Consider the following 16,690-nt stretch of genomic DNA (forward strand, 5'->3'; position numbering starts at 1 on the left):
TCATGAAGAAGAGCCTCAGTATTTTGTGAAGCAACTTCATCACCTTCAGGGATTCCTATAAGGCGAATATTAGTTTTCTTCAAATTATCTGAGAGATCTCTGAGAGAGAGATCTGTTTTTGCTCTCCATTTCTTTTGATCTTTGTGCTCCTGGACTTCTTCAAAAGCTTTGTCTTCAAAGTCAGAGATCCGTTCTTCTGCCTGTTCCAGTCTGTTATGGAGGGATTCCACTGTATCTTTCAGATCCTTGAGGGCTGCAACCTTTTGTCTCAGTGTTTCAAAATATTTCATCATTTTATCATTGAAATCCTTGAGTTCTTGAGACATCTTTTGAATAATTTCTTGAGATATCTTTTGAATAGTTTCTTGAGAGATCTTTTGAATAATTTCTTGAAGTCCTAATTCCTTCTTTTCTTCCATTCTGTAAATCTTATTTGCTACCCACATTCTGAACTCAATTTCTGACATCACAGCCATTTGCTTGTGGATGGGGTCTTCAATTGTGTCTGCCCCATTTTCCCTTGGAGGAGTTGATCTACTCTGGTTATTCGAGTTGCCAGAGTTTTTCCGCTGATTCCGCCCCATGCTGAGTTTACCTTGTTTGGAGGCCTTTTCTGAACCGTTCAGTTGGTGGCTTCTTTTGGTTGCCCAGGGAGACAGGCCGAGTGTGTCTGTTGTCTTCTCCCAGTTCTTGGGTGCTGTGGTAACCAGGGTGCAGTGGAACAATAGCAGCTGCATGGGAGTGTTCATGGCCAGATTAGACCTCATTCAGCCTGCAGGGGCGACCGGGGGGCAGTAGACCTGTAGCAGCTTGATCAGTCCTAGTTTGGCTCCTCCGGAGCAACTGGTGGAACAGGGAAACTGTAGTAGCTAGATCAGTCCTAGTTCAGCATCCTGGAGCAGCCAGGGGGTGGGGGAATGGCAGCAGTAGTGCAAGGTATGTGAGCAACCAGATCAGTCCTATTCAGCCCCGCCAGAGTAGCTGGGGTGGGGAGCAGAGGACTCATTGACTGTTGCCCCTTGGACGCATAAGGCACTAGCAAGCAGATCTGTGCCCTCCCATCGAGGAAGCCCGGAGTGGGGAACTCCCCCACTTCCATCCGTGGGACATACGTGGCTCTAGCAAACAGTTCTGGGCCCGCCCAGAGTGGTAGACCCCTCCACCACCCCCTGCAGGGCGCATGTGACTTTAGCAAGCAGTTCTAGGCCCACCCAGCTTTGGTGGCTGGAGTGGTGAACTCCTCCCCTGGCCCCTGTGGGGTATGCGTGTCTCTAGAAAGCTATTTTGGGTCTACCTGGAACAGAGGACTCCTCCGCCACTGCCCACGGGATGCCCACAGCACTAGCAAGCAATTCTGGGCCTGCCCCGAGCTGGACCTGGGGCAGGGATCTCCTCTGTGGCGTGTGACTCTAGGAAGCAGTTTTGGACCCGCCCTGCTCTGTGAGGGCAAAGGGACCCACCCGGAAAATGGGTTAGTCTGTGAAGGTTAATACCTCCTTCCCCACCTTGCACCCAGTCACTTGTAATTCCCCAGGTCTGTGACCCTATTCACTCCAGTAGGCCACTGCTCCCAGGGTTTATGACTGGCAAAATCAGCCAGAAATCTGAGTTTGGTACCAGGGCCTTGCATTTTTAAATTGGGCTTCTGTCCAGCTAGGTTTCTCTGCAAGTCATTGCATTCAGCTCTGGGCAGCAGACAAATAGGAATTTATACTCAGGTGTCAATTCTAGCCTCTGCCCGCCCACTGCCTTTGTCTGAGAGGGATTACACCCTGAGGGTTGGTGCTTTACTTATGAAAGTTCTCTGCGTTTTCCCTGTGGCGGCTGTCCCGAACCTCTGTTTGTTCTCCTCACGTCTGTGCCACAGTCAGCATGGAACAGCACTAGCCCTTTCCCCCTCCACTTCTCTCAAGGAGATGCCCAAAAATCTGGACTTCAAACCTCAAAACCTCGGATTGAGTGGGTGGTGACTCCTCGGAGTTCAATGTTGCAGGTAGAGAATATATACAGTTTTATATAGTTCAAACTTTCCCTCAACCATACACCTGGGGTGCCCCTTTGAATAGTCCTTGGGTGGTCTGCCAGGTTTAAGGGGTACAAATCAGTTGTCCCAGTCAGCACCCATTTCAGGTGGAAGAGTTCAAATGTCTCTGGGAGCTAGATAAGAGGGGTCTGCTTGTAGCTCAGATATAACTTGCTCCAGTGCTCTGTGAGGGCGAAGGGACCCAACTGGCAAATGAGTTAGTCTGGGAAGGTTAATAGCTCCTTCTCCACCTTGCACCCAGCCACTCATAATCCCCCAGGTCTGTGACCCTATTCACTCCAGTAGGCCACTGCTCCCGGGGTTTACGACTGGCAAAATCAGCCAGAAATCTGAGTTCGGCAAGGGGGCCTTGCATTTTTTAAATTAGGTTTCTGTCCAGCTAGATTTCTCTGCAAGTCTTTGCATTCAGCTCTGGGCAGCAGACAAATAGCAATTTACACTCAGGTGTCAATTCTAGCCTCTGCCCGCCCACTGCCTTTGTCTGAGGGGGATTACACCCTGAGGGTTGGTGCTTTACTTATGAAAGTTCTCTGTGTTTTACGTGTGGCTGCTGTCCCAAACCTCTGTTTGCCCAGAGATGGGGCTCGAATGACATCAGTTTGCAGCTCAGGATGCCACTGTTGCTGTATTGGCATCCCCTGAGCTGACCTTCCTCTCCTCATGCCTGTACCACAGTCAGCACAGAACAGCACCAGCCCTTTCCCCCTCCACTTCTCTCAAAGAAATGCCCAAGAATCTGGATTCCATAGGTAACAAACCTCCAGACCTCAGAGTGGGTGGGTGGGGACTTCTTGGAATTCAATGTTGCAGGTGGGGGGAATATATACAGTTTTATACAGTTTTACAGTTTTATGCCTGGCCAGAGGGTGCCATGGCATGCCAGCAGGGGTAGGAGGTCCAGTTTTTAGGGGGTCTCTCCTGAGGGATAGAGTGGGAGGAAGTTTGAACTCTGCTCGCTTGTTTGCATGGAGTAAACTGTGAGCCCTTGTTGTGGGGGAGGGAACTCCCGTCTGCTTGGTGGTGGATTTTGTACCTTTTGGTTGTATTTTTGAGGTCGCAGCTCACCTCTGGAAGGCACAAGTGTGCTCTTCAATCTTCTCTCTTGGCTCTAATCCAAACCATCAGCTAACTTGCTAAACTTCTGTCCTTTAAGCCTCCTTCTGGACGAGAGCTTCTGAAAAAGCTGGCTGCAGTCCGCCATCTTGGCTCTGCCCCCCCCGGTAATTTTCTTTCTTTCTTTATTTTTGTTTTTGAGACAGAGTCTCACTATCTCACCCTCAGTAGAGTGCAGTGGCATTGCAGCTCACAGCAACTTCCAACTCTTGGACTTAAGTGATTCTCTTGCCTCAGCCTCCCAAGTAGCTGGGACTAAGGTTCACTCCTCAATGCCTGGCTGTTTTTTGTTGCAGTTGTCTTATTTAGCTGGCCAGAGCTGTATTCAAACCTGCCAGCCTCAGTGTATGTGGCTGGTACCATAACCACTGTGCTACAGGTACTGAGCCAGATTGGGTAATTTATAAAGAACAGAGATTTTTTTTCTTTCAATTCTGGAGGCTGGTATGTCGAAGGTCAAGGGATGTGCATCTGGTGGGGGCCTTCTTGGTGTGTTAAGGGGCAAGGAGGAAGGAGTCTAGAGCATGAGAGAGAGAGAGTGTGTGTGTGAGAGAGATAGAGACAGAGGAGAGAGAGAGTTGGGGGAGGAGAGGGAGAGAGAAGAGAGAGAGACAGGAGAAAGATATAGAGATGACAGAGAGGAGAGAGAGCTAGAAAGAGAGAGGGAGGAGAGAGGACAGAGGAGAGGAGAGAGAGAGGAGGGAGAGAGAGAGGAGAAAGAGTAGAAAGGATCAAACTTATCCTTTTATCAGGAACCCACTCCTTGATATAATCATCACCTTGATGATTATAATCACCTTGATCACCTTATAATCCCCTTGATCAGGAACCCATTCCCTTGATATAATCATCTTTTGAAAGTTTTTACACCACTCATCACTGTTGGATTGAGGATAAAGTTGCCACACATCTATGTATTTTAATCAAACCTATATCTCTTGGTTTTTTTTCTTGGAGTGCTTATGTGATGTGAGGCCTCTTCAGTCTGACTGACCTTCAGCCCTCTGTGGCCCATTCTGCCTGGGCCTTTGTAGTCTTGTTGTTACTCACATCTAAGGAGTTTTTTCTCAAACAGATATTCTCCCCAGGAACTTCATTTCTACATGATTCAATTTCTGCTTTCATTTTATCTTCTTAATCGTCTTCTCACTTTTATATCTCCTCCTTGAGCTATTATACTGTGTATCCAGCCCTGAATTAGAAGCAAGAAATTTTAAAATGTTAAAGCAATTGTTCCTTCTTTGGGGGAACCTTTGTTCCAGGGGGAGAGACAGACATGCATTCAGCAGAGTGCAGAGAGCACAGGAGGGAACCATGCACCGTAGACTGAGAGGCTCACAGAGGGACACACAACACAGGCTGTGGGTGGCTTGGCACGTGTCCGTGAGCCTCCTGGCATGATGCCAGAGGAGGAGACGTTGTCCATAGAGGCCTGGTTAAGGTGGTGACAGCAGAGGAAGGAGCATATGATTTGCGAGACTGTAGATAGACTTTACAAGAGTTTGTGATTGATATCCTAATTGTTCTATCATTTCAACAGAAGTGTGTCCCTTAATTATACCTAGCACAGAGCTGAACATGGGGTGGACATAATCATCCTCTATTCTTGAGTTGCCTTGAGTTTTTTTTTTTCCTGTTCCTTTCTCTTACTCATTCTAGCATGTAATGATTCCTTGTACATCTGTGTGCATAGTGGTCATACAAAGAGGCTTGTGTGGAGGGAAATTCGATCATAGTGAATGTTTGCACAAACCATCTCTCGATTGACTCTAAAAATGACCTTCAATCCTTACAAATGCCTGTGCACCTCCCTTATTGAAGATTCTGCTCCTCTTTTACTTCAGTATTATCAGGGACTCCAGGATGGACCCAGAATTTAGATATGGCCTAAGGCCAGAGCTTTGTTTTATAGTGCTATGCTCCATCCTTCAGAGGCATGGACAGAATGACCTATGGTCAACATGGGTGTGATGACTAGGCTCCAAGAATGTGTCTTCTTTTCTTTTAGCCTGTGCTGTGAGGTTGTACTTTCTTAATATCTGTGAGGCTTGGGTTCTGCCTCCATAGATAAGAATGATTCTGTTAATCTTAGTAGACTTGCTGTTCGAACCTGCCATTCCTCTACTAGGTGTATATACAAAATACCAAAAATCACTTTACAACAAAGATATTTGCACCGGATTGTTATTGCAGCTCAATTAATAATTGCCAAGTCATAGAAGAAGCCCAAGTGCCCACTGATCCATGAATGGATTAATAAATTGTGGTATATGTTTACCATGGAATATTATGAAGCCTTAAAAAAGATGGAGACTTCACCTCTTTTATGTTTACATGGATGGAGCTGGAATATATTCTTCTTAGTAAAGTATCTCCAGAATGGAAGAAAAAGTATCCAATGTACTAAGTACTATTATGAAACCAATTTATAATCACCCACACTTTCATATGAAAGATAAAACACAACTATAGCTCAGGATGAAGGAGGGAAGAGGAAGGGGAGGAGAGGGAAGAGAAGAGGTTAAATGGAGGGAGGGTAATTGGAGGGACCACATCTGTGGTGAATATTGCAAGGATACATGTCAAATCTATTAAGTGTAGAGTATAAATGTCTTACCACAATAATTAAGTAAGTGAGGTGAAGGCTATGTTAATCAGTTGATGTAAGCATTCCAAATTGTATATAAAGTCAGCATATTCTACTCCATAAATGCATTAATGTATGCATGATTTATGTATTTATTACTTAATAAAAAATAATAAAAAAGAAATTATACAGCCAAAACAAAACAAAACAAAACAAACAAAGATAAGAATGATTGTGCTTATCTTATTGGTTTCACCTGCTTGGTATAAGAACCTCCTATGTGAGTTACAAGGTTTGAAAATTAAGTTCATAAACTCATTCTAGAAAAAGTGCTACATATCTCATTGCAGAATATCATTACAGTCACCAGGTGGCCAAGGGGAGTACTTCAAATATGACCATAGTGACATTCAGCAATGAGGTACATAGCACTTTTTCTAGGATGAGTTCATGAATTTAAGTGTTCAACTTCATATGTGAAGAGTCTTTGCAGACATTTCATATTCATAGTGGATTATGCTGTGATCATTATCATGTGTGGCAAGACTTTGGGAGGCACTGGGAATATTCTTCTGTCTCCAAATTTCTTTCCCATTTCTCTGTCACTCTATAATAACTGGCCTTCAAGATAAAGTTCTTTTGATAAAGATTCTATGATATTCTTATGGTCTAGCTGGGCTCAGATCTCTTATTTTCTGCCCATTTTCCACCAGGCATCTTTTGTGATATCTTAATCCCCAGAAAATAGTCACATCTGAATCACAGAAAAGGAAGAAAGGAACCCACAGTTGTCTGGGGGTAATAATTGTTTGAGTGGGGCAGGATCTAAGAAAAAAATAATTTTTTCTGGCTTCAAAAGTCATACAATGACAAGGTCCACACACTGATCTGCTTTAACATTACCTTCTGTTTTTGTTGCAGTCCTCGGTGATGTTACTGGTTCTAGGGTGGGTCTTTATCCCCATCTACCTCAAGGCAGGGGTAAGTATTCACAGTTGTTGAAGGTGAATCTGTGTGGCCTTCATTTATTTGCTTATTCTTTCCATTTAATAATGAAACCTGGTGTGCTGCCCTGTACCTCTGAGCTTAGGTCCCATGTTTATTCCATTTGTTACAATTGTTTAGACCAAAGGGTGCTGTATTCCTGGGGTGATGGAGATCAGGGGAAATACTTCTGGATAATACCCTGCAGACCTCCATATATTCACCTTCTGCTCACTCCAGGCTCCTTCCACTTCCATACTTGAACAAACTCTACTGAAAAATTTTGTATCTTTAATACAAAAACTCCTGCCATAGAACTCATAGCTGTGTTTGTAAGTGTGGATTGCTATCTTTCAAGGGTCCTTTCCAGTTTCTTGTGGGCCAGAAATTCTCTTTCTCTTTCATTTTTTATAGCATTATATAAATATTTAACTATTTTTAGATGGAGAGAGTCAATCATGAGCTGTGAACAAACTAGAAAGCTGTGCCTTTTATAATATGCATCATGAAGTCAGTCTTATACCTTAGTAATGGTAACCACAGATTTTGCTTTTCTATTTTTTTTTTCTTTTTGAGACAGAGTCTCACTGTGTTGCTCCAGGCTAGAGTGCTATGGTGTCATAGTTCACAGTAACCTCAAACTCCTAGGCTCAAGTCATCCTCCTGCTGGATGCACAGCTAATTTTACTATTTTTACTAGAGGCAGGGGTCTCACTCTTTCTCAGGCTTGTCTTGAAATCCTGAGCTCAAGTAATCCTTCTGCCTCGGTCTGTCAGAGTGTGAAAATTACAGGTGTGAGCCACCATGCTAAGCCAACCCAGTTTTTTTTCCTCTAAGATTTAATGTGATTCTCTTCTTTTCAGTAAAGATAATCAAATAAACATATACCCAATTGTATATTTGCAATTTGTTCAGTTATCAATTTATTGTAAACCGTGGTTCATTATTTACAAGTAATATTTATTGTTTCAGTGGACTGAACATTATTGGTGTAAGTAATAAAGATTATCTGTTGCGTGTCTACTAGGTACTTGATGGTGTAGGTACTTTATCTGTTCCTTCATGTTAACCTCCCATTTTATAGATGAGAAAAGGGAGATTCAGAGACATTGTCATTTGCTAAAGGTGGAACTGGGAGAAGATCCCAAGATCGTCTGACTCTTATGCCTATATGTTCATTCCAGCATTGCCACTCTCCCAAGAGACCATGCCTACCTCACCTCCCTATTCCCTAGGTGCCAGGCACAGCATTTAACTGCTTACAGGTATTTGGTGAATGTTTAATAATCTGAATACGTGGGGCTCTGAAGGTGAATTTCTCTTGATTTCTGTCTCTGTAGGTGATGACCATGCCAGGATATCTCAAGAAGAGGTTTGGTGGAAATCGTCTCCAGGTCTACTTTTCCATCCTCTCCCTCTTCATCTGTGTGATTTTGTCTATCACAGTGAGTTCAAAAGGTTTCCTGATGGAGGCAGAGTGCTGAGATCAGAGATCTGGGTGTGTAGACTGTCAACAGTCCTAAAAGGGTCGAGTCATATGGAAGTTTTAAACTCCTTGGGGTCTCTCTACCAAGTTTTAATGGAGGGATAAAGGAGATTCAGAAACCCTGTGTTCACAGAGGAGTAGACTTTCAAGTCATGAGAGGTTACAGAGTGAATGTGCACTCTCCTTCATCAAGGCTATGAAAACTTGGATGTACAGAAAGAACTAATGTCTCTTTCAAGTAACACAGCTGCTTAGTAGTAAAGAAAACCACTTCTTTGGTCTCTTACCTTATCCACTGCATGATAATTTTTATATTCTCAGAGTTAGTCTAAGTTTTTTCAGTTTGATTCTGTCATGTTAAGCACAAATAATGCGTTTTGCATTATTATATTGATTTTATTATTTTAAATTTTTAAAAATTTACTGTATTTTATCTAAGACCATCCCTGTAAAACAAACATCACAAATAAGTGTTAAAAGAACTTAAAAGTCACATTGTTTTGGAGATAGTCACTGAAGAAAGAAGAAAGGAATTTGAAGACTCAGCAGCACACGTTTAGAAAACAAAGGCAGAGTAAGTCATTTACCCCTGTGTTATCAGTGACTAATGAAATAATCTCAGGGTTACAGTCCAGCCACATGTCTCAATGTCCACGAGGAAGAAAATGAACCTTTACTATTGCTTTTCTGTTGAAAGTGATCTAGCTGCTTAGATTAGACAGCATGAGCCTTCCTAACACAACATGAGCATTTCCCAGCACTAACTGTGTACTGTTGAGCTCTGTGTTAGGGTAACAAAGATTCCTGACCAACAGGAGCTCACCACATGGGTCAGGAGATAATTCTACACATGAAATAATTAGCCTTTTGTGACAATCCACAAAAATATGTGAAAATCTGTGCTGGACTGGAGTGTATGGACAAGTACAGGAGAAGCCTTGTGCACACCCAGGAAAGAGGATGGTCCTTTGTGGATGGAACTGGCGGTCACAAAGGGGACACCTGAGCAGTCCCCGAGATGAGGAGGTTAGGAGAGGCAGAGGGAAACAGAGGAGCCCACAGGTGTCAGGACTTTGTGCCCACATGTTCCTCAGTTGGACTGGACTTATCTCCAAACTCTCCTCTGGCTCTGACACCTACAGCTTTTATGGCTTCAAAGAGCATGAACAGGTATGGAGACAGAATGACAGGTGCCGAAGGGGCCCCTGAAGGTTGCAGCCTCCTGCAGTGAGGGGTTCCTGGTGGTGGACTAGGGCTGGAAAATCGGTGAACTGGTGGAGTGCAGGGAGGCCAGGAGGGTGACCTGCAGCATCTGTGGTTGGCTGAAGATTCCCTGGCAGGAGGACATTCTCACCTGCAAAGTTTAATTTTACCTGATATCAACAATGATTAATCTTAGACATGACCTTTTGTGTACTTCCATACTCTGATAACAGATTCTGTCCTGGTTACTTATTAGACAGACCAATATGACGAGTCAGGACAGGACAGTTCTCAAAGTTCTCCTGTGCTAGGTTTGAAAAAGATCATGTTTCTCTCTGATTGTCCACCCCCAATTTTATATATATACATGTAAATATATTTGTATATACATACATACATATGTATATGATTTTAGATATATATTATAAAAATATTTATATATACATATGTATATTACATATATAATAAAATATTATATAATATAATAATATTATATTAATAAAATATATGATTTTGGATACATATTATAAAAATATTTTATTGTATATACATATATGTAATATGCATATGTATATAGAAATATTTTTATAATATATATCTAAAATCAGTTGTTGGCATGGTGCCCTTTTATCCCTTAATATTTCAGCCTATATTTCCTAAAAACATACTACTCTTTTCAAAATCCACAGTGAAAACTTTAAAATAAAAATATTAAGTTTGACAAAATTTATTACCAAAGTTATAGTCCCCTATTCAGATATTGGCATTTTACCAATGTAGTCTCTTTATAACAAAAGAAATCCTGGATCCTTGTAATTCCTATTTATTATGAAAATAATCATTATGAATATAATTAATGCCACTTAATTATATAAATAATTATTATAATCTGTTATTTTAAATAACAAATTTTATGTCATATATATTTATAAAAACAAAAAATCATTGATAATATTAATATATAAGCTACTTATATATAATTTCAAAATTGTCCTTTATTTATACAAACATATCCCCTCTATGCTGCTAGTTAGATTATTTATCTTTTATTTGTATGAATTCATGGGGTACTTGAGGAAATTTGTTACGGGTATACAGTGTATAGTTATCAAGTCAGGGTATTTAGGTATCCATCTGTTGAGTACTATGTTAGATATAGTTAAACCTTAGATTTATTTCTTTTATTTTATTGTATGTTTGTGCCCTTATTAATCCTTTGTCATATGTGCAGTTGTTAAGTATTTTCTCCTGTTCTGTAGGTTGCTTCTTCCCTTTGCTGATTATTTCCTTTGTGTTCCTTTTTAGCTTGATGTGATCCTATTTGTCCATTTATGCCTTGGTTGCCTGTGCTTTTGAGGTATTACTCAAGAAATAGTTGCCCAGCTGTGGACATGACCATAAAAACAAAAACAAAACAAAACTTCCACTAGGTTTTCTTTTTGCTACTTTGCTAGCACTCAGCCTACTGGGGATTTTTGTTAACCCTTTATTAGACTATTGTTTTCCTTCCATTGCCTATGTGTGAGCACTGTGGAAATACAATGCAAGTCTATACACAATACACAATCTAATAGACTGTGATTGTCTAATAGATTTTACAGCAGGAACAGTGCATGCCTGGATTTCTTGTGCCTTATAGAGGAGATATTTCTAGCTAATTCTTATTGCAGCTCTTCTGGATAGCTAATAACTTAGGTTGTTTGTAGAGTTAAGGGAGGCTTGTTTTATATGATCATCTTTGGAGATGTAAACTTTTGTTATTACGTAGGGCTAATAGGACAACTGTGGATTGAGGATCTGTTGTATTAAAAAGGGCTGTCTTGAAGGTAAATATACAGTGACTCAATCCTTTGAGATGGACAGCAGAAGGAGAATCACATGTGAAATTCCTTGAATAAAAATTTATTAATTTTGCCCAATGCCATAATAAAAAATGCTTTTTACACGAACCCCCCCCCCCAAAAAAAAAGAAAAAGAAAAAAAATGAAATCATTACCCAGGCTAATGTTCTGGAGCATTCTCCCAATGTTTTCTTTTAGGAGTTTCATACTTTCAGATCTTAGATTTAAGCTCCAATCAATTTTGATTTGATTTTTGCATATGCTGAGAGACGGGTCTAGCTTTATTTTTCTGCATATGGATATCCAATTTTCTCAGCATCATTTATTGAAGAGATGATTCTCCCTCTCCCTCCAATGTATGTTCTTGGCACCTTTATCAAAAGTGAGTTCACTAAGCTAAGAGCATCAGTCTACCAGGCTTTAGGGATGAAATGGTAAAAACCCTCAAAGAAAGAATGGGAGAAACACTTGAAGATATTGGCCTGGCGAAAGACTTTGTGAGGAAGACTTCTGTGGCAATTTCAACAACAGCAAAAATAAACAAACGGGACTTAATTAAACTGAAAAGCTTCTGTACAGGTAAGGAGACAACAACCAAAGTAAATAGACAATGTATACAATGGGAAAGGATATTTGTATATTTTGAATTGGACAAAAGCTTGATAACTAGGATCTGCAGACAACCCAAATTAATCAACATAAAAAGAGTGAACAATCCCTTATATCACTGGGCAAGAGAGATGAACAGAATCTTCTTTAAAGATGACAGACAAATGGCTAACAAACGTATGAAAAATGCACATCATTCCTAATTATTAGAGAAATGCAAATCAAAACCAACCTGAGATATCATCTAACTCCAGTGAGAATGGCCACATCACAAAGTCTCAAAACTGCAGATGCTGGCGTGGATGTGGAGAGAAAGAAACAATTTTACACTGCTGTTGTGACTACAAACTAATACAACCCTTTGGAAGGAAGTATTTTCGAAGAACTCAAACCAGACCTTCCAATTGATCCTGGAATAACGTTACTGGTCATCTACCCAGAAGAAAAAAATTCTTTTACCATAGGGATACTTGCACCATACTGTTTATTGCAGCTTAATTTACAATCAACAATGTGGAAACAACCTAAATGCCCAACAGCCCATGAATGGATTAGCAAGCTATGGCATATGTATACCATGGAATAATATTCAGCTATTAAAAGATGGATACTTGGCTCAGTGCCCATAGCTCAGAGAGTAGGATGCCAGCCACATACACCAAGGCTGGTGGGTTCAAGCCCAGCCCAGGCCTGCTAAACAACAATGACAACTGCAACCAAAAAATGGCTGGGCATGTGGTGGGTGCCTGTAGTCCCAGCTACTTGAGAGGCTGAGAATCACTTAAGCCCAAGAGTTGAAGGTTGCTGTGAGCTGTGACGCCACAGCACTCTATGGCGGGTGAGAAAGAGACTCTGTCTCAATTTAAAAAAAAAAAAAAGATGGAGTGGCGCCTGTAGCTCAAAGAGGGTAGGGTGCCGGTCCCATATGCTGGAGGTGGCAGGTTCAAACTCAGACTTGGCCAAAAAAAAAAGATGGAGACTTTACATTTTTAGTATTAACCTGGATGGAAGTGGAACACATTCTTCTTAGTAAAGCATCACAAGAATGGAGAAGCAAGAATCCTCTTTACTCAATTCTGATATGAGGATAATTAATGATCTAGTACACGGTGGGGGGTGGAGCAATGGGATGGCAGAGAGAGGGAAGGAGGGATTGAGGTGGGGAGTCATTGTGTGACACACATTTTGGGGGCAGGATACAATTATAAGAGGGAATTTACCTAACAAATGGAATCAATATAACCTGGTTCTTTCTTCAATGAAACCCTGACAATTAAAAAAAAATGAGTTTACTATAAATGTGTGTATCAGTTTCCAGGTTTTCTGTTCTGTCCCCTTTGTCCATGTGTCTGGTTTTTTTTTTTTTTTGCCAGTGAAATGCAGTTTTGTTTACCACAGTTCTGTAGTATAATTTGATGTCAGGTCCTGTGATTATTTCAATTTTGTTCTTTTTTTTCTTTAATTTCAGGATGGCTTTGGCTATTCTGCATTTTTTATGATTTCATATGTATTTTAGGATTGTTTTTCTTTTTTTTTTTGCCATGAGACAATCATAGTATTTTATTTTATTTTACATATACATGTGTTTATTTGGTTTCCACTTTTTGCCTTCACAAAATTAAAAGGCCTAAAATTTAATAACAATAACAAGAGATAAGGACTGGAAACAAAAACCTTGTAAGGAACGAACGAAGATAAATATATTCAGAAAAGAAATCAGACAATTTCTATATTAAAATATTAAGCAACAATAATAATGATAATGCAAAGAAAGTAACATTTACATTGTCAAATAAGAGTATATCTATTATATAATGCTTTGACCTTGAGGTTCAGTATGGAGTCATCAGTTAACTCCTTCTTCTTATTTTTTTCCAAAGTCTCAAAAAATAGACAACTAATATTTATAAATAAAAGTAAAAGATAATTTCAAAAAAAGGATCATGCCAAATCTTATAGACAATAGAAAAAGAAGAAATACTTCTAAATCATTCTACTTAATCTGGAAACACCTGATATTAAAATTGGAGAAAATATATTATTATAAAGGGGAAATTACAAACATATTTCACTTAAATGGGGATGCAATATCCTAAATAACATATTAACAAGTTGAATTAAAAATTAATGTTTAAGTAATGTACTTTGGTCAAAATTAAATCCAATTTATGTGAGAATCAATCACTATTTTCTTTTCTTTTCTTCTTTTCCTTTCCCTCACCCCCTCCCTCCTTCTCTGTCTGGTCTCCTCTTCCCCCATGTCCCACCATGTTATTGATTGTCCTCATATCAAAGTTGAATACATAGGATTCATATTTCTCCATTCCTGTGATGCTTTACTAAGAATAATGTGCTCTACCTCCATCCAGGTTAGTATAAATGCTGCAAAATCTCTTTTTTTTAAATGGCTGAGTAATATCCCATGGTATACATATACCACAGCTTACCAATCCATTCCTGGGTTGAAGGACATTTAGGCTGTTTCCACATTTTAGCGATTGCAAATTGGGCTGCAATAAACAGCCTAGTACAAGTGTCTTTATAATAAAAGGTTTTCTTTTTCCTTCTGGATAGATGTGAAGCAATGGGATTGCAGGATCAAACAGGAGTTCTAGGTTGAGTTCTTTGAGGTTTCTCCATACTTCCTTCCAAAAAGGTTGTATTAGTTTGCAATCCCACCAGCAGTGTAAGAGTATTTCTTTCTCTTCACATCCATGCCAGCATCTGCAGTTTTTAGATTTTGTGATATAGGCCATTCTTGCTGGGGTTAGATGATATTTCAGGGAGGTTTTAATTTGCATTTCTCCAAAAATTAGGGATGATGAGCATTTTTTCAGGTGTTTGCTAGCCATTTGTCTGTCGTCTTTAGAGAATATTCTATTTATCTCTCTTCCCCACTGATGTTTGGGATGGTTGGTTTTTTTCTTGTGGATTAATTGAAGTTCTGTGTAGATCCTGGTTATTAAACTTTTGTCTGATTCAAAATATGGAAATATCCATTCCTATTGTGTAGGTTTTCTATTCCTTGGCTGTACAGAAACTTTTCAGTTTAATTAAATCCCATTTGTTTATTATTGCTATTGTTGTTATTGCCATGGCAGTTTTCCTCATAAAGTCTTTCCCTAGGCCGATATCTTCCAGTGTTTTTCCTATTCATTCTTTGAAGATTTTTATCATTTCCTGTCTTAAATTTAAGTTCTTTATCTATCTTGAATCAATTTTTGTGAATGGAGAAAGGTGCAGGTCCAGTTTCAGTCTTTTACATGTCGATATCCAATTCTCCCAGCACCATTTATTGAATAGGGAGTCTTTCCCCCAGTGGACCCTCTTGTTTGGTTTATTGAAGATTAGGTGGCTATAATTTGTTGGTTTCATTTCCTGGTTTTCCTTTCAATTTCAAATGTCTATGTCTGTATTTTTGTACCAGTACCATACTGTCTTGACCACTATGGCTTTGTATATAATTCAGCCTAAAATCTGGAATGATGATGCCCCTGGCTTTGTTTTTATTACTAAGAACTGCCTTAGCTATACGTTTTTTTTCTGGTTCCATACAAAATGCAGAATCATTTTTTCCAAGTCTTGAAAGTAGGTAGTTGGTATTTTAATAGGGATGGCATTGAATTGGTAAAATGCTCTGGGAAGTACAGACATTTTAACAATGCTGATTCATCCCCGGCATGAACATGTATGTTCTTCCATTTGTTATTTGCTATTTCCTTTCTTAGGGTTTCATAATTTTCTTTATAGAAGTCCTTCACCTCTTTTGTTAGGTATATTACTAGGTATTTCATTTTCTTTGGGGCTACGGTGAAGGGAGTTGAGTCCTTAATTAACCTCTCATTTTGGCTGTTGCTGGCATATACAAAGGCAACTGACTTGTGAGACATTGATTTTAGATCCTGAGACATTACTGTATTTTTTGATGACTTTTAAGATTCTTGTGGTTGAGTCTTTAGGGTTTTCTAAGTATAACATTATATCATCAGCAAAAAGGGAGAGCTTGACCTCCTCTGTTCCCATTTGGATGCCCTTTATTTTCTTGTCTTGTCTAATTGTATGGGCTAGAACTTCCAGCACTGTGTTGAGTAATGGTGACAGAAGATAACCTTGTCTTGTTCCAGTTCTAAGAGGAAAAGCTTTCAGTTTTACTCCATTCAGTAAAATATTAACTGTGGGTTTGTCATAGATAGCTTTGATCAGTTTAAGAAATGTGTCATCTATGCCTATACTCCTCAGTGTTCTAATTAGAAAAGGATGCTGGATTTTATCTAATGCTTTTTCCCATTTATTGAGGGGACCATATAGTCTTTGTTTTTGGTTCTGTTGATACAGTCAATAACGTTTATGAACTTGCATATATTAAATCAGCCTTCCATCCCTGGGATGAAACCTACTTGATTATGATGTATGACTTTTTTGATGATAAGCTGTAATCCATTGGCTAGGATTTTGTTGAGACTTTTTGCATCTATATTCATTAGTGAAATTGGTCTGAATACTCGTTTTAGTTGGGTCTTTGCCTGGTTTAGGTATCAGGGTGATGTTTGCTTTGTAGGACGTGTTGGGGAAGATTTCTTCCTCCTCAACATTATGAAATAATTTCTTCAGTATGGGAATAAGCTCTTCCTTTTTTTTTATTAAATGATAGCTGTGTACATTAATGCAAACATGGGGTACAGTGTAGTGTTTTCATATACAATTTGAAATACTTTAATCAAGCTGGTTAACATAGATTTCATGTCATTTGCTTAGTCATTGTGTCAAAACATTTATATTCTAGTTCTAGAAAAGTTCACTTGTACCCTTGTTAGACAGATATA

At 39.6% G+C, this 16,690-nt stretch overlaps 1 protein-coding gene across 1 annotated transcript in view; it reads left to right on the plus strand.

Moving 5' to 3' along the window:
• The window catches only part of LOC100946870 (solute carrier family 5 member 4-like), an 84,511-nt gene that overhangs the window by 7,251 nt on the left and 60,570 nt on the right, over positions 1–16,690 (plus strand). Inside the window, exons 4-5 of the mRNA XM_003797458.1 lie at positions 6,666–6,725; positions 8,069–8,173. Of these exons, the coding sequence (XP_003797506.1) occupies positions 6,666–6,725; positions 8,069–8,173 (165 nt within the window). The remainder of the gene's footprint in view (positions 1–6,665; positions 6,726–8,068; positions 8,174–16,690) is intronic.

This window comes from Otolemur garnettii, unplaced genomic scaffold (genome assembly GCF_000181295.1).
Source record: "Otolemur garnettii isolate 467f Iridium unplaced genomic scaffold, OtoGar3 scaffold00116, whole genome shotgun sequence".
NCBI lineage: Eukaryota > Metazoa > Chordata > Mammalia > Primates > Galagidae > Otolemur > Otolemur garnettii.